Raw genomic sequence first — 26457 nt, forward strand, 5'->3', positions numbered from 1 at the left:
GGAATATAATGACATAGCTATGAAACAGAGTGAAATATGGCGCCATCCAGGACTGGCAAGCCACAGGAATAGTGAGAGGTGGGACAAGGCACCAGATTCAGACCCTCCACGTGCCCCTATTTTCCAGGGACACTCCCAGATTTACAGAAGCCATCCTGTTTCTGATTTGATCCTGGAATGTCCTGCTTTTCCTTAGGACATCCCTATTTCCATTGGCAAAATGTTGAAGGGTACAGAGTTATGCGACCCCTGAGCCAAGGCGATACATAACTCTACAACCTTTAGAAGATATCTGAAGCCCTGTACAGGGAAGGTTTTTTTAAAATCCTTATTGTTTTATTATGTTTTATATATTTTGGAAGCTGCCCAGAGTGGCTGGGGCAACCCAGTCAGATGGGGGGTTGTTGCTGTTGTTGTTGAACAGGACACCTCTATATTCATAAGAAAGAAGGGCCGTGCTTTTAATATTTGTCTTGGATGCCTGAAGTTTTCAGGCTAGCCCCAGAGGGAGTCAATTCCTATGACTTTAATTTCCATGATCAAGTGTTGTTGTTTTTCTTTAAAAATGTTTAGGGGTACTCTCATTTTGACTCTAGAAAATCACCATTTTATAGTTCAAATCGGGAAAAATAAAAATACTGACCAATCACTGTGCTAGATTCCAACTCCTACTTCACACATAAACGCTCGCTTCCATCTGAGACTCAGGAAACACCGTGACAGGAAATGAGGCCGCCATCGGGGGTAGCAATGGAACTGACGATTCACCATGCTAAAAGTTTAAATTTTTAGTTTCTTCTCCCGTTAGATTCACAAAATGTTTAGGGGTACGCCTGCATTCCCCCGCCCAGAAAAAAGCGCTGCCCATGATAATGTCCTTCTCATATGAAAAGTGCTCTCTCAACACAGCCTTGTCCTCATGACATAGAGGGAGGGAGAGTCATATGCTAGAGCTCAGCTTCCCTCACGATTACTGTTTTCATACTCTTAGCAACAAAATTGCCTGAGGGCCCGTTTATACACCATCCAGACGCAAGTGAAATAAAAGCACTAGCAACTTGCCAATTGTGAGTTGCACAGATAAATCTGTGGGCAAGATGTGAGGCCCCGATGGCCTCACATTTTAAACAGCTGTAGTTTACCTCAGATAATTCTGGGAACTGAGGTTTGTTAAGGTGCTGAGGACTGCCAGGAGACACCTAATCTCCTCACAGAGCTACAGTTCAAAGAGTTCCCTGAGGGAAAAGGTTGATTGTAGCTCTGTGAGGGGAACATACCCTCAACATACATTGAGGCAAGCCATGGCTGCTTAAGGTAGCATGATGCTGCTTTATATGTGTAGCGCAGATGGGGCCCGAGTTGTTTTTTCTCATTGCCACAGAACCAGGGAGAAACAGAAACGAGAAGCATTTGCTTGTACTTTTGTGCAATGACCCGGTTAGTGACACCTACAAATCATCCCTTGTGTAGAGATAGGGAAACCACCCACACAAAAGTTTGTGTAGTTCCCCCAAACAAGCTAGAGTTCATTTAAAAGCTAGGCACAGTTTTGACTGTTCCTCTCAGGACTTAATGAGTGCAAACAAGATTTCCTTGGTACATTAATTTGTCTCTAGGCAGGTTTCTCAAGTCTCTGTGTTTTTCAGTGCACCCAGCCACCTATTAGGCAAAAGTTAAAACAAACAAAAAAACCTTCAGCTTTAAGAAGGGGGGGTTCAGGAAGCTGAGGGCTCAGCCGCCCCCCCCCCAGCACCCCTGCTTTCTGCTCTACTTCTTTCCATTGCTAGACCTCAGAGGAAAAGGGAAACATATTGTGTCTTATCCTATCACTTTGTTTGCAAACCAAAGCATAGCACACAAATAGGCAATGTGGTGTCCTCCAGATGTTGGCCTGATTTTTTTAAAAATATCTCCTGAGTGGTGTACAAATGAACTTGAAGATAAAACACAGCTGAAATCCACAGTCTGCTTAAAACAAAAAACCCCCACATGAAATCAAAATTGTTGCATAATGAAAAACAAAGATTTAAATCAATAAAACTTTAAAACCTATGTAAGTTATAAATTCTAAATCATAGCTGTCAACTTACAGATTTGAAAATAAGGGACCAGCAGCCAAAATAAGGGACCTGCAGCCTCACCTGTTCCAGGCACTCCAGTCTTCCTGTCCTCCTGCAGTCTGGTCAAACTCATGCTGGTAGCTTAAAGAACACTGTCCAACCAACTTTGTAACCAGAGGTTCAACTGAATAGAATCTCAATCACATGCACCACAAGGCCTATGCAGCCTCAACTTAAGATGGCTCCCCGGCCTGGCTTTGCACTGCAAAGTTTGCAGCAGCACGTGCAACAAAATGGCGTCCAGCATTCAAAACCCCCCTCAGCTTGCATTAACTAGCCACACACAAGGCATGCAAGCTCCACCCCCCAGTCGTTCTTAGACTTCTTATTGGGTGAGCAACACAGCCAAGCAACACAGTTGGAGCCTCCCTACTCCCTGGCAGGCAGGCAGGGAGGGAGAGGAGCTGATTCCTTTGAAATTTAAGGGACATCATTTAAGGGACATTTAAGGGACATCTATCAATAAGGGACAGCAGCGGGACATGGCGCTGGAATAAGGCACTGTCCCTTCAAATAAGGGACACTTGACAGCTATGTTCTAAATCTGAATAGGTTTGCTGAAATAAAAACATTTTCAGCAGCCATCTACAAAAACATAGGGAGGGTGCCTGCTTATTGTCAATAGGCAGGGAGTTCCAAAGTTCAGGTGCTGCCACACTAAAAGATTGGCTCCTCATAAATGTGGAACAGATATTATGTAAAAGTGCAAGTTCCTGACCAAAGCAATTGAATGGGCACATTTAGAACAATGTGATCTCTTAAGTAAATCGAAGTTAATTAAAAAATTAATTAAATGGAATGGGGGGAGGAAATAAACATAAGCAAGTAAAGAAGGAAAACGTACCTGTTTAACCACACCAGACTGGGGACATTCCACTGCTACTAACCACCAACAGACGAATATGCCACAGAAGAATATGTCCTTAACAAAAAGCACTCTTTTGCCTCTGTCGCCTCATATAAGTAATTTATATATATTCTATGAATTGAAAATTGAGAAGCTGTACTTTTGTTACCCAATAAAAACATTTTTTAAAAACCAAAAAAAAACCCTAATTTGTGTATTTCCAGAATATGTGCTATAGTGTTATAGTGAATAGTAAAGAAAAGCTACATTTCCAGTGAGACCCTTTTCAAACATCTTGTTTGTAGTGCTTTTGCCTTCTTGTTCTGAGTGTGGTGCGCCACCTACTGTACAAACATAATCATTTCAAATTTTATACTACAGTATAGGCCTGCTTTCACATAGCTGTTCTGAGTGTAACACCAACTACATAAGAATGTAACAGCCCAGTTGAATCAGGCCAGTGGCCCGTCTAGTCCAGAATAATTTTTTCACAGTGGCCAACCAGATGCCCATGGGATGCCTGCTAGAAGGTACATGAATACAACAACACCTTCCCTTCCTGCAGTTTCCAGCGGCGTAGCATGGGTTGCCAGTGCCCGTGGCTATGTGGAGGAACGGGAAACGTATAGAGTACACATGCACATTCAGCTGCCTAACAGCATCTGCATCACCCAGGAGATCACAGCTGCAGAGATAAGAAGAGTTGTTCTGTTGTCTGGAGAGGTCGTTTCCTGGTTCACACAGCCTGGTTTTCAACGGAGCCCAGCAACGGAAGCATGCAGTTGTGTTGAGGCAGGACTGGGTGTTGAAATTTTGTGCCCCTTACAATTTGTACCCGGGGCAACTGCCCCTGTGCTGCACCACCACCACCACCACTGGTTCAGACACATGCTGCTTCTGATCAGGGAGGTGAACTGATGGCTTGCATGTATGGCTGTCAAATGCTCCTCTCTGCAGAGTAACACGGTCAGAACTTTTGTACCCTAAAATGTCAACTCAATCTTTTCAAAGGAGAGACTACACATATCCAGATGGGAGGCAGTGGAATATAGCAGTGAGAGATCAAGCGGCGCCAGCTGCTTGTTAGTAGGTTGAAACTGACATGCAGCATTCACAATCATATCAAAGGTCTCTTGCACACCGGAACTTCCATGCTACAATCAGTGTAGGACACACGCCTATCTGAATTCCCTATTGTATGCTATGTTTAAAGACACAGAAGGCCCTAGGGTCTAGAATTAGCAGCCATTTACCCCCTTGACTCCTCCTAGCAAAATGTAGTCAAGCCTTTCCCTCAGACTTCTCTTTTCTTAGCATTACTCCACTGCCCACCTTTGCTTCAAAATTCCTGCCACTGAGTTTTCCAATGTCCAAGTTCTGTTATTCTCTGACCTCCTTCTCCAAAGACCTTTCTGGTCCTCAGCCTCCTCTGTGCACCACCTTTTTCCGTAGGGCCTGAATGAGGTAACAAAACTGACAGCTTTTTTCCCCCCTCACAACAGCTGGGCTGCGAATATTTGTGTTGCCAGCACAGTTGTTTCCTGAGCTTCTGGTACACGTTCTACAACACTACTATAGGACGGGAGGGATGGCTCACTGCCTTTAAACACAATAAAAAATGAGATGAACAGCGAAAGACGCACAAGGCAGGATGAGTCACAGAACAAAAAGAATAATAGAAGTTCCTCTATGAGCCCTCAATATTTCCTCCTTTAGAAAAGGCGTTCTCTCTATGGCCTTTTGGGCTGAATAAGGCATTGTGTGGATGCCAATTGTTTTGGCTACCAGTTGGCTATAGCCCCTTGCCTTGTATCCTGATGACTACGAAATTCTTGTCCCCAGCTGTGATCTGTAAAATGTACTGCTTTCTTTTCTGTGAGTTATTTATCACATGCTGTCACAAGTGCAGCTAGGGCAGGGAGGTTAGGGGGACGACAAAAGATCTCTTGTTAAGTGGCTACCTGACCTTCTCTCTTTGTTGTTTTTAAACTAGCAAGCAAGTTTACCACCCTGCTGTTCTTTAGTTGGCTGTCCTGCGGCTACTATCCTATTGGAATGACGCTCAAGACCTACCAGGCAAGAGCTATTGTTGTGAAGCCACCCTTATTCTACCAGCAGGTGGTGCTGCTGACATAACCCCCTGGGTTATATATAGTGGAGAGTACAGTGCGAAAATTTCCATGCCAGGCATGGAAAATAAAAAGACAACATAAATTTAGGTTCTAGCACCTGCTGGATGTAATTTTCATTTGGAGGGTAGCAGTTGGCTCCTGTGTTTAGAAAATAATTCATTCGGCGTTAACAAAACAAGCAGCTCTATCCATAAGCCACTTAAATCAGCATAATTGACTCAGAGCAGATTTATGCCTATCTCAGGACGAACTTAGTGAATAAGGGTTTAAAAGAGGGGGTTGTCGATCTGCCCTGATGATAGAACTAACTGGCTTTCATTCTGCTGATTACCAACAGAAGCAATCCCATGCAATTTCATTAACTGCTTTCTCTCTGCTTTTTCAGCATATTAAGGGCCAGTTCACACATGCTTTCACATCTTATGTCTTCACTTTGCCAGGCTAAACATACCCAATTCCCTTAACTGTTGAGTTTCAGTATCCACTATACCTAATACTCTGTATTGAGAAGAAAACAGACCTTGCCATATTTCTGTCCTGGCAGCCAACAGCAGAGGTGGAGGGAATTCAGGGCTAACTGAGAATATTGGTCTTGCAGACCGATTGATCCCTGCGGTTTCCAGGGCATTAGGATTCAATAAGCTATATGAGCAGAACAGGTAAGCAGGGCACAAATTCCAAGAGGTCTGCCAAAATACTGAAGGCCCCTGTTTGACTATTACTGAATGAATTGCATGGAAAAGTAGTATTAGACATACAAAAAGCAACACTAGTCTTGGAAACAATTTCTTTTGTACAGAAAAAAACCACATTGTACTTGGGTGGGTGGGGTTTATACCTCTAGAACCCAGCATGTAGTCTAAGGACACCATCATACAGCAACCTCACTGAAGCTAAGCAGCTCTGGATCTGGTCAGTGCCTAGGTAGATGACTGCATGAGAGCTTTATTAGTCCAAAATGCTGCAGCTACATCGTTTAGTGGAAAACTTGGGAGATGCAGATGTTAAAGCTGTGCTGAGGGAACTGCACTGGCTACCAATCAGCTTCCAGGCCACGTTCCAGATGTTAACATATAATGTTCTGAATGACTTGGGGCCAGTTTACCAGAAAGACCACCTGTCTCTACGTATACCTGTAAGATCACTTAGAACATCTGGGGAAATTATATTTGTGGCACCCCATCCCACAGTATATCATAGGGCAGCGACACAAAAAGTGGAATTTTCTGCTATTACCCCTGTACGGTGGAATGATCTTACCATTGCCTTGCATGAAGTAGCAAGCACAAGTTTTTCCAGATGTCTTGTGAAGACCAATCTTTTTGCCCAGGCTTTCCCTGACCTGTAAGATTGGACCCTGATTTATGTGTATGAGTCCTTGGAAATCTGTTTTACTTGTTTTATGTGCTTTATACAGCTGATTTACTGGCTTTCAGCTCTATCTGTTTCAATGGATACTGTTTTTACATTGTACATAGGGAATTTTGAAATATTAAGTAGTTTAGAAATGCCAATACAGAAAAGTTAAAGGACCCCTGGATGGTTAAGTCCAGTCAAAGGTGTCTATAGGGTTGCGCCGCTCATCTCGCTTTCAGGCCAAGGGAGCTGGTGTTTGTCCACAGACAGCTTTCCGGGTCATGTGTCCAGCATGACTTCTGGTGCAACAGAACACTGATGGAAACCAGAGCACACAGAAACACGATTTACCTTCCCGCAGCAGCAGTACTTTTTCTCTACTTGCAGTGGTGTGCTTTTGAACAGCTAGGTTGGCAGGAGCTGGGACACAGCAACAGGAGCTCAACCTGTCATGGGAATTCAAACTGCTGACCTTCTGATCAGCAAGCCCAAGAGGCACAGTGGTTTAGACCACAGCACCACCCTTGTCCCCCCAAAATGCCAATACATACAGATACATACATACACTGTCTTGGGTTCCACAAAAGAAAGGAAAGGTATAAATATAACAAGTAAATACATTTCCAGCTAGTTACAAAGCAACTTCACAACTGCATTACAAAACATTGTTTATTATAAACAGGTCAATTTAAAGGTTATAAAAAGCATTCACCAAGTAAGTCACCCAAGAAAACACAATTACAACCTTGTTCTTTTTAGGCACAAAGTAAAGGAATCAGATCTGCACCATATCATGCATTCTTCCAACAAAATAAAACACCATCACCGACATTCTCGTAAGTGCACTTATATGAAAAAAATGACTGAGACTGGTTCACATACTGGTCATGTCATCTTAAAATTACAAACAAGATAGGCATACATAGTATAGCTTACAGTTGGGTTTTTTAAAAAAAAAACACAGGTGATTTAGAAAATCACATTTACAACAGGCAAATGCGTAACAGCGTGCAATACAAGATTACAGAGTGCTTCTGCTCAATTAATTCTTTGGTTTTGATCAAGTGCAAAAAGAGTGAAGGCTTCTATCATGGGACAGATTTGCAACCTAAAAAAACGACCCTGCCATTCATAAAGGATGGGCACAATCTACTGGAAACCACCTACCAAAGCTCAACTACAACAACATGATTTTTAGATTGTGCCCATAGTTACATCAAAAAGTTCATTAAAGACGGCATTCTGCATAGCAAACAATTGAAAAATGGATTGCTACTCAAAAAGTGCAAATATGGGTTCTCCATGGTGGGCTATATTATTTGGAGTTCACATCAGCTTCTCAAACAAGTGAAAAATATGGTTGGATCCCCCGGCCCATTTGTGAAATCTTTGAGGGGCTAGAGGCTGAGATTATCTGACTAAAACAGAGAAAAGATAGCATTATGAAGGCAAAGAAAACCACTTCCTCTATCTTTATGGTTCCATAAATCAACATAGTGCTAATGCAAAAGGAAGTGTGCCTACTACAAGCTTACAAAGCCATCCTACTAACATTGAGCAGTTGGTAAAAGGAATACAAATCAAGGAAGGGAGGCCAATGGTAGTGATGTGATTTAGGCTATTTCTAGGGACAGTTCACACTACCAAATTCCTCCAATTGAACACAATCAAGAAAAGCTAGCATGAACTGGGTTATATAGTGGGGAACTGCAACCATCTCTGTGATAATGGTTGTTGAGAAGATGTACAGCCATGAATGATCATGGAAATAGTTGCCACCTCCCTGGATGTACAACAGCAGTAATCACTGACCTCTCTAGTCATGCAATGTTGTAAAGGAATTGGCCCCTACTGACTCCTTCAATTGACCTTGGATTAGGTCCTTTGTATATGCTCAGAGGATAGGTTGTTCAAGAGAAGTATTGCCTCCCACACCACATCTACCTCTTAGAACTGGTGTTGGAAGCTTCAAAGACCAAAAAACCCAGAATATCCACTTTAGTGCAATTTTCCATGCCATCCTATCCTGATCAAGTTTTATAAAAGAGAAAGAGAATAAGTAGACCTTGAAGAAGCAGATATGCTTCTATGACAGTGGGGAGCATCTGCAATTGACATGATTTTAACGTGTTTAACATGCAGCAGCAGTAAACATTAATTTCACGGATACTCTTAAACTGAGGATCCATTCAATAAGATGTTTGTGCTTTAAAAGATGTCGCAAGGAAGGCATGCAGGAATAGTCTTCTCAGCAATCTGTTCTTGCAGGCCCAGCCTGACTGATAAGCTCAGTGCTTGCCATGCATTTCCTTACAGTCATTCTACTGATTTAAGCTGGGATCCTAAATACCATTACTAGATAGCAAGTCCTACCAAACTTAAGAGTGACTTATTTCTAAGTAAATAGACTTAGGATTGCAGTGTTGGTAACTGGATGGCAAAGTTCTTTATTGCCATGGTGAACTGGTTTTTCTCAGCCAGTCTACTCACTTATTTGATTTGGGTGCTGAGAAAAGACAGGGAGTTTTCCATTATCAGTTGTCTCCACTATTAAAAAAAGGAACAGCGTTCCATCAAGGAGGCCAGGTCTGACCTCCAGAAATACTAATGGAAAATTTGTGGTTGCCTGTAAGGCTGCACAAGTAATCCCACTCCTGCTCTTCTTTTGAATTGCATTTTTCAACCTTCACATAATCAGCCGGTGTTACCAGCAGGAAAACACTGCACTTTCTTACTAGTAATACCTGCATAGGGCCAAAGACTTAATGGTTGAAACATTCCAAGACAAGGAAGAGATAATGAAGAATCAGTTTAAAACATTAAAAAAAAAATCTGAAACTGCACACTGTTCTTAAAAGGTGATATGGCTTTCCCTAAAGGCAAGTTTTCTGCAGCAATCAAACAAGGGCATCAAACAATGCTCTGGGCTTTTGGTACAAACATTTGCAAGTTACATGGACAGTAGCCCAGAGCACTCAAAATGCCATGAGACAGTTAAAATTTGCATTCATTTCTAACTGAAGTATTTGACCAATGCATATGATCTGCCGAGAACTTCTCCTGCCAAAGTCAGTCACGACTAAGTTCCCACTGAAAGAAAAACGAGACTTTTCCTAGCCGTGACTAATAGCTCCCAATGTTTTTAAAATGGGACTTAGTCAAGACTAAGTTGTTCCTTAATATTTTAATTTAACAAGGGAATCAAATGTATTCAGGAACAGCACCGTGGCATTCTGTTTGTCTCTGCATTGCTGCCTATGCCTTTTTAAAGTTTACCAAAAAAATAAAAAATTAACTATATTTTAATAACCCAATTTTCCTATTGCAGAATATAAACACAAAGGAGAGTTATATTTTTGGTATGTAAAAGATGGGACAATCCACTGACCAACCAAATACAAATCCTAATAATGCAGGATCAGCTGCATAAAAATATATATTTAGCTCAGTAAAATATATTTTAGAAAAATCAGAAAATTACATTGACTAGAGAGTCATTCTTTAAGATCTTCCATCACTCAGCTCGGCCAGCAATCAAATATTTCTTGATTGTTAAGATCTGGGAACCTGAGGTTGTCGGATTTGGTGTTTTTAAAAAAAGATACCTGGCTTACAGCTGTTTCAGGAAAGTGGGTCTTCTTCTGCTTCCTTGAAGAGATCCCCACAAGATCTGTGCAAAGAAGACTTGAATCCAATGGTAAACATGAATAAATTTAGCATCCAATGTGGTTTCATCAGGTGTGCATATTCTGTAATAAGCCTCTATTTTTCTTCCCTCCTTTCCTCTCATGCTATCCCCAAGTTCTCCTTCATCTTTTCATACACCACGTAGCTGATGCTGACAGCAGGGAGCACCTTCATGAAGTTAGGGGCTATGCCCCTGTACAGTCCCAGGACTCCTTCCTTAGCAATAATCTTTTGGAAGAGACCGACCATGGATAATTGAGGGCCACTTTCTACCATGGCTATGGAAGAGGTTAAAAAAAGGAGAAAGAAAGAGACATGTATTACTTAAAAGTATCATTTTAAAAGTATTCTAAAGTTAACAAAGAATAGAATGTTTTTTTCATGCACTCAATCCTTCAGTAGCGTCAACATTCTAGAAAGAGGTTTGCTGCCTCATGTGCTGCTTGTATGAAGCAGGCATTTGTGTCGATCAGCTTTTGCCAACACGGTGTCCTCCTGATCCACGGTGTCCCATCAGCTGCAGCCAGCACAGTCGTGCTGATTGGGGTTTATGAGAATTGTAGTCCAAAACTTACAGAGGACACTATGTTGGCAAAACCTGGTCTGGTGTATTTTAAAAGGTTGGCTTAATTCTCGGAAGTAAAGTAATTGCTGATAGCAGGTAGACTAGAGAAGAACCTACTAAGAAAAAGAGGAAAATGTGGCCAAACCCTTAGTGGGCAATAGCACCTAAAGTATTAAAGCCTTGTTAGCTTGCTCAACAGGGAAGCAGGTGGCGCTGTGGGTTAAACCACAGAGTCTAGGACTTGCCAATCAAGGTAGAGCGGTTGGAATCCCCGCAACGGGGAAACGGGGTAAACGGCGTTTCCGTGTGCTGCTCTGGTTCGCCAGAAGCGACTTAGTCATGCTGGCCACATGACCTGGAAGCTGTACGCCCGCTCCCTCAGCCAATAAAGCGAGATGAGCGCCGCAACCCCAGAGTTGGCCACAACTGGACCTAATGGTCAGGGGTCCCTTTACCTTTACCTAGCTTGCTCAACACAGGTGAACAAGCTCCTATACCACAGACACCAACACTCACCTTGGGCCTGCATTCGAGTGCGGATGAGGGCAAGAGGATAACTGGCTAACTGGCCACATGTACTGGACGCGGTACCACATGCCAGCAATACAAGTACACCAGGGTTGGCAGAGTCTGTTGCATATTTTTCTAGCCAGTTCTTCTTCAAAGCCTGCCAAGAGAACATTGATGCAGTTAATTGAACTTTACCTAAAAAAAAAACACACCACATAATGGCCAAGTATTCACATGAGAAACATGTCAGGCCAATTCCTAAACTCACTAGCAGCATATTTTACAAGAGCATATTGGTCCATGAGAGGCGGGACCGACTCTCATCTCTTTCCAACCTGACAGCACAATCCTGACCATGTCCAGTCAGAGGTAAGTCCTACTGAATTCAGCGAGCCTTACTCCTGGGTAAGTGGGGTTAAGGATTGCAGCCTAAATTAGTTGTAAGATTTTATAGTCATGCCTGCAGCGTAATGAATGAAGTAATAAGGGGTTTCATAAGCACTGGGAAGCTATGGAACATGTTAATTATCACCTGTAAAAATAAAAAATCAGTTATGTAGATGGGAGAGAAATTAGACTTTAAGTACACTTGTTAGTGAAGCTGGTGCAGGGTATTACAGAACAAGAAAGCATGGCACCAGCTAATCAGAGTTAGCATAATAAATGGCTGACAGGTAGCAAATGCAGAAAACAGCAGTACAAAATTATTTCAGCATGAGGCATGCTTAAATGTGTTAAGATTAATGTATTGCAGTTATAATGAGAGGAGGCTGCTTTATAAATGACAGCAGCTGTGGGGCGAAGTAACGTAGCATGAACCTCAGGAGGGCAGCAGTGTTAGAGAACTATTTCTAGTTAGTCTGTTTGCTAACACCTTAAAAACCTACACATTTACTGTGGCATAAGCTTTTGTGGAGTAGACCTCACTTTGCAAAGTAGCTTTGTCAGGGTCTTGCTGAGCTAACAGCACTGTTCAAACTCTGTAAGTGTGGGTTTCACTGAGTTACCCAGGACTAACAACAGCCAGGGTGTTTAGTATTGGTTTGTTTTCATTGTTCCTTATATAAACTGACATCTGATATTAATGGATTTGAACAAGCAGTCTCCTACACCCATTCTCACCCAGTTAATCCCTCTCTACACTCTCCCAGCTGTTAAAACTTCCCAAACAACACCCCACTATTCCACACATCCTTCAACTTCCCCCACTTACCTTAATATCCCATGCACCAAATAGTCTCTTCCTCAGACCCCACTAAACGCAAACCCCAACCCTACATTGGCAGATACCGTGCCTGTGTGCATACACATGCACATGTTAGAAGGGTTTGTAAAAAGTCTAAGGACTGAAATACAGAACCCAAATATATACAAGATATACTTTCCTTATTTGGAAGCCACTAATCATCGTTTACCAGGATTGCATGTAAGCAGGAAACAATGGCTAACAATGGAAGATCTGATTTGTTTTGCCACTCAAGAAGGGACGAGTGAATTGGCAGTAAAGGAGATGCATGCACACAATTCACGTATAGCTTGGCTCATGTGAACCTGGCTATAGTATTGACACCAAAAGGAGGAGAAATTACTTTTTGCAGTTAGACTCACTAAATAATTCTGGTTCAGCGACTTCACTCTTTCATTACAAAATTAAAAATACATGATTTTGCCATGCTGAGATCTCTGCTTGCTAAAAAGTGGAAACAGCAAACGTTTAAACAGCTACTCAGCAGTCAATCTACATTGCACCCTACAGGCTCACTTGTATCACTGTGCAGGCCAATTGTTATCTCAGCAAATAATACTTGTTTGTCTGGTTTCCAGGCATATTAAACTGAGTTAAAATAGCTAGAAATAGCACCTGTTGCAATCCTTCCTGGATTGTGCTTCGAACTACAGGTGGGAGAGTGCATGTTTCAATGCTACCACACATTTTAAAAACTTCCTGAATACAGAAAACTAGCATGCCGGGGGGGGGGGGGAACTAAGCTAAAAGAATTCTTCCGGTTTGCCATATGCAAGGAGTCTTTAGATGAGGAATCCAGTCAGACATGCAGCCTCTCTGTTAAGAGTTAAGAAAGGACTATATCACATATTGTTCTGCACATCTGAATCAGTTCTTAGAAGGTTGTGGCAGAGAATGGTCACACACCAATATACCTATGTCCCTGCAGGAACAGTCATTCAGAAGAAAATTTTATGCATATAATGAAGGTAACATCAGATTCAGGTGTAAATACGGTTTTAAAATGGCTAATAGCCTGACTCCAGGATTCACTAGGCTAATTAATACCCAAGCAGTAGTGAAACAACAACTACACCATTGCAACATTGCAAATACACAAAATTATGCTGAAGGTTCAGTTATTATTCAGGTTATGTAACACACAAATATCTGGTTATGCTTGGCATCATCTGGCAAAGTATTCACTTGGGTGTCATCCTTCTAGGAATGTGTTGAGGTACTCCAGAGTAAATAGCTAGGAGAATGGAATCTAAGAGAGTGTTTTATTAATCACAATTTAATTCCATTTATATCCTGCCTTTTGTCCAATGAGCTCACGGTAGTACACACAGGGATTAGTCCACTTCATCTACACAACAACCAGATCAGTGAGGCAATACCTGGAACAAGGTAGCCAAATGAGCTTTGGCAGACATTGAGTTAAGCAGACATGTGAACCTGGGTCTCTTTCCCCAATCTAGGTCTAACATAACCATCTATTATACAATGCTCCTTTAGTTATATTGTCATGGGATATGCCAATGAACTCCACTCACCTCATAAACAGCCAGATCTATGCCAGCATAAGGAATGATGCCCAAAATATTGGGAATATAACCTTTGTAAAAAGCCTTCACGCCTTCTCCTTTTAAGATCTTCTTAGCACAGTCAAACATTCCAGAGTATTGCCCTGTTTTACCCACAGCCAGTCTGGTCTTTAATACCTAAGGTGGAGAAAAACTGTTGAAGTTAATCTAAATACTGCATTACTAAAATCTGCTATTCACTCCCTTTTATGTATGTATGTATGCATGCATACATGCATGAACGAACCAGTGGGCGCAAGCGCAAGCGCGCACACACACACAGCTGTATCACCAGTCAAAGTTGGTAGAAGGCACACCTAGCAGGGGTAGATTTAGGGCTGTGGAAGTGGTGTGCACACAATGGGCACCTAACCAAGAGCACTAAACTCAAAGCTTGGTAAATGAGGCACTGGGCTTTGGGAAGGAGGCGTGAGTCTCAGACAGGGTCCTGGTTTGTGCTTTTCCAGCTTTGGGAAGGAGGTGGGAGGGCCCTGGGACGCTGCCTGAGCCCTTGTCTCTCCTTCCCAAACCAAGGTGCCTACTTACCGGGCTTTGGGAAGGGAGTGTGAGAACTGGGGTGGGGGGAGTGCCAAATTTTGGGCTCACACAGGGCGCCATAGTACCCAAGTCTGCCACTGCTCCTAGCCGCTAAAGTTGCCTGGGGCCTCTGATAACAGAGATCCATTGCATACCAACTCGGACTAATGCTTCATCTTCCTCGATCCTTCTTAATCTCACTAGGAAAGCCTCCATGGTCTCAAGCAGGTGCCATTCCCAGTTCTGATACCCAAGATGAGCCTTCATGCATGTGAAGTGTGCATTCTGCCTATGATCTAGGATTGCTCTGCAGTAACAGGCTTAAAACAGCACTCACCTCGGTTCAAAGATTTGGAAATAATTTTTAAAGAAGTTTGCAGAATGCTGGCCAAAGTGCTGACCACACTATCTATAAAAAGCCGCTTCTCAGAAAAAGGATAGATGGTGCACGTTCACAAACAGAGCAGTCAATCCAAAACTGACCTCCATGGGATAAATAGAAGTCTGTGCAGTCGCTCCAGCCAGGGAACCAGATATAAACCTTTCTGCAGTGCCGATCTTTCCCCCTTCATCAACGAACATCTTCTTATACTGAATATTAAAACACACAGTGATAGAAAAGGTCACGTTCTTCCCCATATAGTCACAAGCAGCTAACAGAACCGCTTAGCAGGATCAAGAACACAAGCCATGTTAGTTTGTGGGAGGAGTTGCTGGTCTACATGGCAAAGTCCTACACATAGGCAACTCACTGTCGCCACAATAATGTCTCCATCCCTTGTGTAAATCTCTATGATGGGGCTGCTGTTGAGATTTTTCTGACAACGCTAACCATCACCCAACTGAGGAAGAGAAGAGAGGCACTCTCAAGCGTCTCCTCCACAGTTACAGAGCATCTTATCTTGGAGATTTTTAATCTCTGCCTCTTAATGGGTGAAGACGGTTGTAATGTTTTTATAGCAGCACAACAAATCTCACGTTCTTCCAATTGAGCGATCCTAGCGATTCCAGAAGGGACCACAATGAGTGTGGATGAAAAACACTTTCCCTTTCCAGGACCAGGCTCTGAAGATACCTGCTCTGTACGTTATAGTAGCAACTTCTGCGAAGAGTGAGATTGACTCGCTGGCACCTGTGATATCACTAAGCTACCTCCTTCGCCACTCCAGAGCAGTTTTGCAACTATTTTTACAACACACACATTTTTGCAACACACACACACCCCAACCCACAAAATAAATAAGAAAATAAGATTGCAAATGCTTAAATGAAAAATGCACATGCCACTCTTTTTTATTATTATTTAAAATCCCGTAAAATAGACACCCGCCTGAAGCAAAGCTGATGGTTGAATCAGCACCTGATTCACTGGTCTGTCATTTCAGCTGAGAAACTGGGCTCACATTCTGACTAAGAGGCCTGACAAGAATCTTTTTTTCCATATTTCTTCCTCTCCGAACCTGAGTATTTCTCTAAAGCCACATTAATTCCACCCCACCTCCCCCATGTAGCAGGCAGAATCAGAATCAATTGATTGCGGTCAAGCAATACGGACATATACAGCAATAGAGAACATGTAAATAAAAGCAGGTTAAAATTAAACTTTGTAACATAGAACATGGTAAATAATACAGATGTAAAGCCTTTAAAATATGTAGATTAAATCCTTAAACACTAATTTAAAATGTTTGTGTTAAGACATTGGCCATTAGATTCATTCAGAGCTTGTAGAAGACAGCACCGCACAGACAAAGGAACTTTGTCATCAACAGACATCGGTTTTTTATCTGACCCAGAATAATAAAGCTCAAGACTTCAGCCACTTAGTGGTTGTTAATGGTAGTTGATGATGTTTCGTTGTATTATTATTTTATATTATATTGTATTATGATTTGTATGTGTGGTGTGCTATGCCTAATAAAGGATTTTGAATTGAATTGACTTCAGCCATTTTCTCCCTCTTTTCAACATTTGCCAGAAAATATATTATATTTTCAGTTTGTTTGTTTTTAAGATACCTTTGGGAAACGCAGCATTTCTAGTTCAATTTTCAAGCCAGTGTAGTGAGTTGTACCCTAGGTTTACTGCACAAAGTTGAAATCCCCATTCAGGCATGAAACACGCAGGATGAGTCCCAAGCAAGTCACTCTCAACTGAACTGACTTTGTAAATATTGTCGCGCAGGTAAAACGGGTCTGTTCTGTATGAGTGTCATCCTGTGTGACTTGGAGGAAGGGCAGGATATCTACGTGACTTTTTAAAGCACGTTTTTATTATTTAGCTTTCAGAAGTTTGCGATTCAAGGGGAACACTGGTAAAAGGAGGAGTAGAGCTAAAGTTCCATCTCAGGAGGCACTTTCTCCTGCAGGAGGATTAGGATGTTATATAACCTACTAAAGCTGATTCAGAGGTAAATATAACACTGAAATCCATGTTGAGGCCCATCTTACTACAGCTCAGCTAATTCTGACCTTAGAAGAATCCTGGCCGTGAAGTGCAGGATGGGCTAATCAACATTTTGCCATACAAATGCTGACGTAGAGCTGAGGTGACAAGGCTGAAACCCAGCATGTGGTGGTGAACGTTTTAAAGCGCCTTTGAAATCAAATTTAAATCGCTCAAGATTTTTTATTTCTCAAAGGTAAGAAAGAAAAATAAAACAACTTCATACATTGCACAAACGGAACTTCTTGTGTGCTCAGCTGGCTTTCCTTCATTTCATGCCAATCACTGTCATTTAACATCTTACCCGTTCATACGCCCAGAACTTAATAGCTGTTTCAGGTGCAATTTTAACAACATTGACACCATTTCCTCTCCAAAGTGAACGGACGCCTCCTTCTTTAACCATCTGCTGCAAGCCACCTTTTATGTTCATTTTCCCCTTTGAGCCATGGACCTTTAGCAAAGAAAGAGAAAATATAATTGTTTGATACACATAGAAAGCTGAATTGACAGTATGACACTTCTTTTCTTTCTAAACAGAAATAAAGTGTGCAAAACCTTTAAGGAGGGAGCCATTCCAAATTCTATGCTAGCTGTTACTTTTCCTGGCTTACACCTGAAACACAGGTTAAGGCCTAAACAACATGTTAAGCAAAGTCAAATTCCTCTGCATTTAAAAAATCCCGAATCAGCCTGGGGCAAGCTGTATCTTAAATAGTGAAGGAAAAGAAGGAAAAGCTGTCTAACCCTTTCCCTTCCTGTACTTTTTCAGTTCAAAGCTGTCCTCTTTAAAACAGTTTCTTAGTTGGAAGGTAGAACTTTCACCCTACAAATCAAAACGTAGCTGGTGAGGAGGAAATAGCTGGCAGGGAAAGGGTTAACCAGCCTCTCCTAGTCCTGCCCTCATTCCACTAATATGCAGCCTGAGCTGCTTTCAGTTAAAAACCAAGAACAAAACGCTACTATAATATATGGTCTGAGGCTAAGGAAGTTCAAAAATAAATACAACTGCATGCCCATAAAAATACACTGCAGATATTACATTGCCTCCAAATGTGATTTTTTTTTCGGGAACAGATTGCATTCCACAATGCCAAGTCTTCTTGGCATTACATGTGATGAGGACATGCACTGCTTACATGATTTTACTCAACAGATCTAGCAGTCAAGTAATGGCACTACATTTAGGGCCAGATCCAATGTTGCAGTTCTGGGGGATTCTCCAGAACACATTTAGGGGGTGGGGGGGAGGGAGGAAACAGAAGTTCTGTTTTGCTAGCAGAACAGAAACAACCTGTAGAGAATCAGCAGCAAGATGTGTCCAACATCCTAATGCTGAACTGAGAAGAAAAGATTCCAGACCCAGACCTAAAGCTGCAATCCTATCACACTTACCTACTCTAGTCAATGAGGCTTATCTTTGAGCAGACACATATAGGCTTGCACTGAAAGCCCCAGTCAATTATTAAGTCCTTCCTGCATATATTCATGTTATATTTGAGTTAACAACCCATTGCAACAAATGCATTTCCCATTTACATAATGACTAGCATTTGTGGGCTCTCTAAAAATAGGTTCCTATAAATAACCTCTTTATACGCGGAGCTTCTCTCAAAAACAGCTGGTATCTTGTGATTCGATTTTATTTCTTAGGAAGGGCAACAGAAGATACCCAATAGGCCAAAGAGGCACAAAACTTGTCAGCCCTGTCCCAGAAGGCTTTGCGTTTACAGGACTCAAACAGCAGCACACAAGGCAAATTATTATGGGAAGAACAGGCACTTCCCCAAATCTTTTTTGATTCAACATGGCGGCCTGCTCTTCAAAATTACAAATCGCACCAGCTGTGTTCAACCCTTTGGGCACAGCATGTCTGGATATGGATCCTGGGGGCTAGGCTTTAAAGTAACCCACCTGCATCATGACTTTAAGGCGGTCCAGTGGCGCTGTTCCCGTTCGAGATACTGCACCAGCAACCCCCCCTGACAAAAGCTGTCTCCACCACTGCCCAGTCTTTTTCTCCTCTTCTGTGAATTCGTCTGGGATGGTCAAACTGTCTCCAATGTCCAATACCTGTTAAGATGCAAAGCAAAAGAGTTAGATCAACATCCAACAGCCTCACCTTTCAACAAAGAGCCCTCATGGTTACAGAGCTCTCATGAGGGCAATTCCAAGCAGAAGAGAAAGGAAGCATACGTATTTTTTCCTGACTACATCTGAAACCGTGCAGTCTAAAAACCCACCATTTCAAAAACCGCACCATCATCGTTAAAAATGATAGTAAATTTCTGCCTCGTATACTTCTGTAAAAGAGACATGGCATGGGGGTGAGCGACGCTTTCCAGACACAGTGCTGAAATCCTAAGGGCTACAAAGCACAGTTCGACTTTCTTCCCGGCAGCTTTTAAGGATTACCAAGATTAACCTTTTGACAACTTCCTAAAAAGATTATCAGCCCAGTTACTTGTAATTCATCCAAGTATTTTTATCTCCATTGAATTATTATGTTATTTTTAAAAATAAATAAATAAAAGACACCCATCTTGCTTTGCAAGATAATCAGTTTGACAAATCTATGATTAGTTCGCCCCCCTTCTACCAGACTGCATGATTCAAATATAGTTTATTGGTATTTTTACATGTATAAAACACAATCCTTTCTATTTCAGCAGTAGGTTAAGCAAGTTGTCCTATTCCTATTTACAGAACTTGATTACCAGTACTTTTTCTTTTTTTAAACACCACATTGTTGTCTTTCTTATTGTAGTGCAAACTGCTTTTTGACCATCTGTGGTGTTTATATTCAAAATAAACCTTAGCCTGGAGGCCTCCAGATTTTCTTCACTCCCTTTTTTAAACAATGCAGTAGCACTGGTTTCCCCCCCATAGGATGCTGCTACAACATTAAAAGTTATGCAACCACATGAACACAGCCAGTTTGCACAAGTTCTTATCATGGAATTGTTACTGATATGAAACAGTTGAGTTGTGAAGACCAGGGCAATGGTTGTGCACTTTGAAAAGCTGCAGAATTCTATGGGATGAACCAAAAGGAAATTTGCTACTATGGTGGCCATTCTCATGGCTAAAAGGGATGAATCTTTGATAAAATTACTAAAGAAAAAAAGACAACAATTTTCTATGTAAGTAGTTCAAATATAGACTTTCCTCTTCATAATTCACTAACTAGCTTACATTTTGGCACCATGATCTATAAAAAAATCTATTTTATGATATAATTCATCAGGCCTCAAAAGACATCTCCAATAAACTGAAGTTGTAATGGGCTTATAATGTACATATGCTTTTAAGACGTATTTAAGCTACAGTCATAGTCTATCAATAATACTGGTATTTTAATTTTAAATATCAATATTCTCTCAGATTTTACTCTTCTTTTAGACACCCTGTCAATTCAAAATGCAGCTGCTCTTAAACTCTGATTCTAACTCTATCAGAAATGGGATGAAATCAAACAGAATTCAGCTTGAGAGCCACGCTTTTTAACAGTGAATTACAAACTGAGAATCCAGAATTCAAAATGGAAATGTGCATTTACATTTGCAAGAGTTTATTATAAAAAAACCTATTTTCAAGACTCTTTGGATTACTAGCTAAACCTTTTCTCATCAGTATTCCAAACCCAAGCACCCACTTCTGTACAAGGTTTGGCATATTCTAAGAATAATTCTTCTATGCTCTTCCAAAAGAGGGTTGCTGCCACCAGCCCCAAACTCTTTATATTTTGATCCTCCTCCAAAATAGACCTCTTTAGAAGGATGTTCTAAAATAAACATATTTACCAGGTAACCCTTTTCACTGACTTCAATGGGATTTCCCCCCCTACAATAAGCATGCATAGTGCCATAATCTTAACAGTAGCAGAGCCACTGCAGCTTGAGGGTTACAGTAGCAGCCTAAGACTGGTGTGACCAAAGCATACCCCCAACACACACTTCCATTAACGCATCTCATTAGTAAATCCTGCTCAAATTTGTCTGCACTATGACGACCATAAAAAATGAAATGCATACTCACTGTAGAATGTTTCCAGTATCGAATGATTCCTTGAATGTCTGTTGCAGGATTAAATAAGAAATGATCCCGCCATTCATTCCAATCCACTGACATTGTCCCGTCAGCATCTATGCTAAAAATTCAAAATAATATAATCAGAATTCTATGCAATATTCAAAACAAACCAACTTCTAGCCATGCATTGTGAAGCTTTGGTTTGTTAAATCAACTGGAGTTTTTTATGAACCACAGATCCTGGTTCACATACAATGATAACTTAAGCTTTTAGTGGTATTAAGTGAGTTTACACTTTGTATATTTGTGTACAAAAGGATGAGGCTTACTTGGGCTTGTTCCAGCTTCAGCATGTCAGGATAAACCATAGTATAGTGTGCAAAGATGGCCACAGAGAAGCCATGGTTTAGCTTGTCAGCCTAAGTTATGCTTCTAGAAAATAGTGTAAAAGATTATATCAGCAAGACTCACTTGTCACCAAGCAGAGAGAGAGGCTGGGAAATAGTTACATATCCCAGTGGGATGAGACTTCAGCAGCGGGGAAGTGGCCTCAATGCTACTCAATTTAAAATAATAGCAGGTGCTAACCTTTGTAGAATCTTTGTTGCTTGTTTTTCTGAAATATCTATACCCAAGATCTTGAGGGACTGAACAATTTCTGAGGCATCAATTACTCCTGAATAAGAGGGAGGGAGAAAAAAGACAAATGAGCTGAAGGGCTCTGTAGCTCCAGGTCACTTGACTCGGACCTTACAGACTTTTAAATATTTGCATGTTATTACAGATAGTCAAGAGAAGAGCACCAGGGATTTAGAAATGGGGAGTTGGTCAGTATAGAAACAAACAATATAAGGATGTACGCCAGAAAAAGAGCATAAAAAATACTAGGTACAAGGTCCAGGTAGATAGACCAATGTCTGACTCTGTATAAATCAGTTTTCTATGTTCCTATGTGGAGAAGTTGGTTCAGAGCAGACAGCAAACTGCAGTTACTTGGAAAAAGCTGGTTCATATATTGGTTTATTACATATGACTTTCCAAACCAGCTCATTGACAGTTTTCATTCTTTAATATAAATCTATTGAAAATGTTAATTATATATTGTATTATGACACTTTCTTGTTTATGTCATGTTTACATTTTTAATGCTGATCTCTTAACATAATTACATAATTAATGCTTACATTTTATTTCTATGTTGCACTCAGAATTTTTGATTGACTTGAAAGAAATAGACTCCTTAACACAACAGATATGGTGGAAAATTGGATCCTACCATCATTGTTTTTGTCCAGACTTTTAAAAGCTAATTTCATTTTCTTCTCATGGTCTTTAAGATAGCATGTAAATTCTTCAAAGTCCAGCCGGCCATCTTGGTTAGTATCTCCAGCTCTGAAAATTTTCTGTTAAAAAAAAAAATGCACATTGAAGAAGAATTAGTAATGGTGCTTATAGTATTTCAAAAACGCATTCCAAAAGAAAGGTTTCTCCTTTTCTGCACAAATCATTTCTGCACTTTTAGTTAATAGAATTACATACATTTCCTGGAAATGTGGGCAATTAAGTGCAATACAGTAATTAATTTAGCTAAACAGTGTTCTCTTCTTGGATGCAGTGTATGGAATCTTACCACTGAAGCATTACAAAAGTAGCGTTCCAGCCTGCAGTGATGCATCCTATTTAACTGGAATAACACTCTCTGCCTGAATCTTTTCATAGGAACTGCTCCAAATGTATTCTGATGTGTTTTACCATGGAGGGAGACCCAAAACCTTGCTTGCATTCTGCATCTGTTTGTCCCTGCCCAATTCCCTGATAGCCTTCTATCTACTGGGCTATGAAACGTTATGAGAGCGTTATGAGAAACATGAGACTGTGGTTTTTAATGTCTGACATTTTATTTTACTTTTTATTTTGCTGGAAGCAAATGGGAAGGGTATAAACAATAAAATTATTGTTGTTGTTATCTCATACGCAAGAGGAAAAAGCAGCCGAAAGGCAATGCAAAGCTGAGCTGTTCTGTCTTGATAGCTGATAATAATGTTCTTCGCCTCTGGCAACTCTGGTGGAATGCTTGTGCTAAAGAATAAATGGGCAAAAATCTAACATGAAAAAGAACACCATTTCAGCCTCCCAGCATACTCTGCTGCCTACCTCTCAATAGAATCGGGCTGCAAGAAAATTTCTAAATGATTCAAAAAATAAACAGGCCTAGATATGGTCTCTACTTAAATGTAGCAGTGCCTGGAAAGGAGCTCGGGCAACGCTCTGACTTTCTTTCTTGGGAAAGTACTTATTTAGCCAAATTTAACTTTAAATATTGTACCATGTAAACAAAACAACAAAAAATTATTAAATATGAAGAAGCAGGTCACGTTCAGAAGTTTAATTGGCAGCAGGCTGCAGATATCCATAAGAATACCTCTTCACACAACTATGTCTTATGGAATACACTGCCACTTTAAGCGGCAATCGCCACTAGCTTAAATGGCTAACCCCATACACAAGGCTTCCTCAAACTCGGCCCTCCAGACATTTTGAGACTACAATTCCCATCATCCCTGACCACTGGTCCTGCTAGCTAAGGATCATAGGAGTTGTAGGCCAAAAACATCTGGAGGGCCGAGTTTGAGGAAGCCTGCCATACACAGATAGCTTTAATGCAGTCATTACTACCTATGCAGCTAGCTGTAATACATGAATTGTTAAAAATAATATGCAGAGAATGTTATTGTTTCCATAAATATGAGCTGCTGCTTTGTGTTAATAAGCCACAAAAGCAAACCCTAAAACAGGTTCAAATGCCAGTATTAATTAGCCTAATGAGATATTTAGGCTACCTTAACGACATACAAATATGTGCAACTAATCACAGTGGCATCAGGAATTCTATTTTATGAAGAACATCACTGAACAATGACTTAGAGGTACATAACAAAGATTAACCCCCTGCCCCCAAAAAAGTATTGATCATTTTAAGGTTTATTGGTTCAGGTCTCATTCCAGTTGGTTGTGAGCATCTATGTGTAATGTATTTATGTGCTTTAAAACAGAAATATCTTCTACATGGGCATAAATATCTAGATTCAACCTTCCTTCCCAGACATACATACATGTATACTCAAGTAGCTTGCACGCTTGTTGCTATTATACTAACCATGAGTATACTGCAGATACATTTTTGTCAAGGCCAGTACAACAGGTTTGCTAACACAAGTTCTAGGAATGCAAAATTCATAGCCATTATGCAGTTCAAAGCAACTGTCTTCCCTAAAGAAACAGGTCCATCTCACCGTAAGGCAGGAGGCCAGGGCATTGAAGGGCAGCAAATTGTTATTTACTTCATTATTATTATAGTCTCACCACTATGTGGGAACAACATTTGGTTTTTCTGCCTCAAGCAGAACGCATTGGACCATCATTAGTGCTGTCACCCCTGTACGTGGCTCCTGAAACATGAGAACATAAATGCTCTCCCACAGATGATTCTGGCAGGCACGTTCCTTTTATTCTTAGATCTGTAGCCTGTCACATAGAGTACCTGTATATGTATTGTGTAAAATTGCCACAACACAAGTGTCCAAAGTAGCTTACAGGAATGATTGAAAAATAAATAAAAATGAAAGCAAAAAATAGAGTAATGGGAACAAATTAAAACAAGTCAACAAGAACATCAACTTCATAGAATTTGCTGGAGGTGGGGGATAAATCTTCACAGCATTGCAAAAGGCCTGGAGGAAGGAGGGCAGGTGTACATTCCAGGGGAAAGTTCCTGGTCCCAAATGTAAAAATGGCAAAAACCACACTCATCAGCCACCACCAAAGAGATACTTTTAGGAATATGAGAGGAGGTAAAGGTAAAGGGCCCCTGACCATTAGGTCCAGTAATGGCCGACTGGGGTTGTGGCGCTCATCTCGCTTTATTGGCCAAGGGAGCCGGCGTACAGCTTCCGGGTCATGTGGCCAGCATGACTAAGCTGCTTCTGACAAACCAGAGCAGCGCACGGAAATGCCGTTTACCTTCCCGCCAGAGCGGTACCTATTTATCTACTTGCACTTTGATGTGCTTTCGAACTGCTAGGTTGGCAGGAGCAGGGACCAAGCAACGGGAGCTCACCCTGTTGTGGGGATTCGAACTGCCGACCTTCTGATCAGCAAGTCCTAGGCTCTGTGGTTTAACCCACAGCGCCACCCGCGTCCCATGGGAGGAGGTAGTACCAGTCTATTAAGGGCTTTTAATGTCCTTCCTAAATATCCTGAGGAGTGTGAGGCAACAGCAGCGGATTTAAGGCAGTGTGGGTGGTTCCCCTGCAAGCCGGCGGGGTGTAAAATAATCATCATCCTCATCCTCATCATCTCTATATTTCCACAGGTACCTACTCAAAGTTTGGCCCTGGTCAGATGGGTGTTTGAGTTGCCACAACTGTGATGTAGTGCACTTGACAACATGCACAGAACGGAAGGCAAGAGGGAGAAGAGCACAAAAATAAGAAATATTGGGCAAGGGGCAAATTATATTATATATTAGCAAAGTCCGCCCCTGGAGGCGGCTACCTTGAGTGCAAAGCAGTTTAAGCCCTTACCCTTAGGTGTGATGCCCCATCACCAGTGTTGAAAACAACTCTTGGTCTGGTTGACTCCCACATGTGTACACATGTGTACCTTAGACAGCAAATTACCTTAGGCAGTGCAGATGCTCAGAACTGTAACCTTCTTACCACGGCATAACCTCAATGTGGTAATTTTGTGGCACTGCAATCAATTTAGTTCATGTTGTAACTTCTGCTCCAATGGGCCTCAAGCCACACAGGCCTATTCAGATGCAGACCAGATAGGCCCTTAGTCATGAATGGCAAACGGATATAGTATTTTAGGTCAATAGTCCATGCTGCACTGACTCAGGCAGGCTGGAATGTAGAAAAGGAAGTTCCTTCTTCCAGAAAAGAGGTGGTTTTAAAAATCGAATAAATAATAATAATAAACAGAAATTTACTATTTGCACTATTTTGCCTCATCAAACCACTCAGTTAAACCCTTTAAGATATCCCAGGGCTTGCAAGGCTGAACCTGGCTTCGGCCCGCCTCCCCTCGCGTCCAGGTTCCAGCCGTCGCCAAGCCTCGCACCCACCTTCTCCGCGTCATCTCCCAGGGGGATGCCCAGAGCCTTGAGTCCGGACTGCAGCTCGGCGATGTCCACGCGGCCGTCCCCATCGCGGTCCAGCTTCTGGAAGAGGTTTTCGTACCGCGGGTTCCTGTCGGGCGCTTCGCAGGCAGCCTCCGGGAGCGCAAAGGAGCTTCTCCAGAAGCGAAACATGATGCAGGAGAGAGAAAATGCGTCGGGGGGGGGGAGGCAGGGGGCAAAGGAAAGAAGTAGAAGCCCCCGCAATTTGGTGAGCGTTACTAGAAGAAAACGGA

The 26457-nt window shown here is 41.5% G+C and overlaps 1 protein-coding gene and 1 long non-coding RNA gene across 3 annotated transcripts; one reads left to right on the top strand and one right to left on the bottom strand.

Annotated features, from left to right (window-relative positions):
* Positions 1 to 7106: 7106 nt before the first annotated feature.
* SLC25A24 (solute carrier family 25 member 24) lies at positions 7107 to 26451 on the bottom strand. Of its 2 annotated transcripts, none has more exons than XM_081917472.1 (10): positions 26171 to 26451; positions 22319 to 22445; positions 21631 to 21718; positions 21049 to 21160; positions 18925 to 19083; positions 17315 to 17464; positions 15049 to 15156; positions 13999 to 14166; positions 11224 to 11374; positions 7107 to 10420 (listed from the first exon to the last, which is right to left on the bottom strand). In XM_081917472.1, the coding sequence occupies exons 1-10, from the start codon at positions 26354 to 26356 to the stop codon at positions 10242 to 10244; spliced, it is 1428 nt and encodes a 475-aa protein (XP_081773598.1). In that variant the 5' UTR covers positions 26357 to 26451; the 3' UTR covers positions 7107 to 10241. The 2 variants fall into 2 exon arrangements, with proteins under 2 accessions (XP_081773598.1, XP_081773599.1); XM_081917473.1 differs by lacking the exon at positions 26171 to 26451 and adding an exon at positions 25722 to 25834.
* LOC309373349 lies at positions 16511 to 25640 on the top strand. The gene is made up of 3 exons (XR_014169989.1): positions 16511 to 16975; positions 22762 to 24893; positions 25254 to 25640. It is a non-coding gene; the product is annotated as an uncharacterized lncRNA (long non-coding RNA).
* Positions 26452 to 26457: the final 6 nt, after the last annotated feature.

The sequence above is a fragment of the Podarcis melisellensis genome (genome assembly GCF_964234715.1).
Source record: "Podarcis melisellensis genome assembly, chromosome: 6".
NCBI classification, from domain to species: Eukaryota; Metazoa; Chordata; class Lepidosauria; order Squamata; family Lacertidae; genus Podarcis; species Podarcis melisellensis.

What these genes read in the sequence shown, in the direction of transcription:
- SLC25A24 (XM_081917472.1), bottom strand. Translation starts at nt 26,356, where the DNA reads ATGTTTCGCTTCTGGAGAAGCTCCTTTGCGCTCCCGGAGGCTGCCTGC. An exon ending in GATACTGGAAACATTCTACA is followed by an intron (nt 19,084 to 21,048) that starts GTGAGTATGCAT and finishes GCATCTTAACAG; the next exon opens with GTATTGGACATTGGAGACAG. An exon ending in GCCTTAAAGTCATGATGCAG is followed by an intron (nt 17,465 to 18,924) that starts GTGGGTTACTTT and finishes TCTTTGCTAAAG; the next exon opens with GTCCATGGCTCAAAGGGGAA.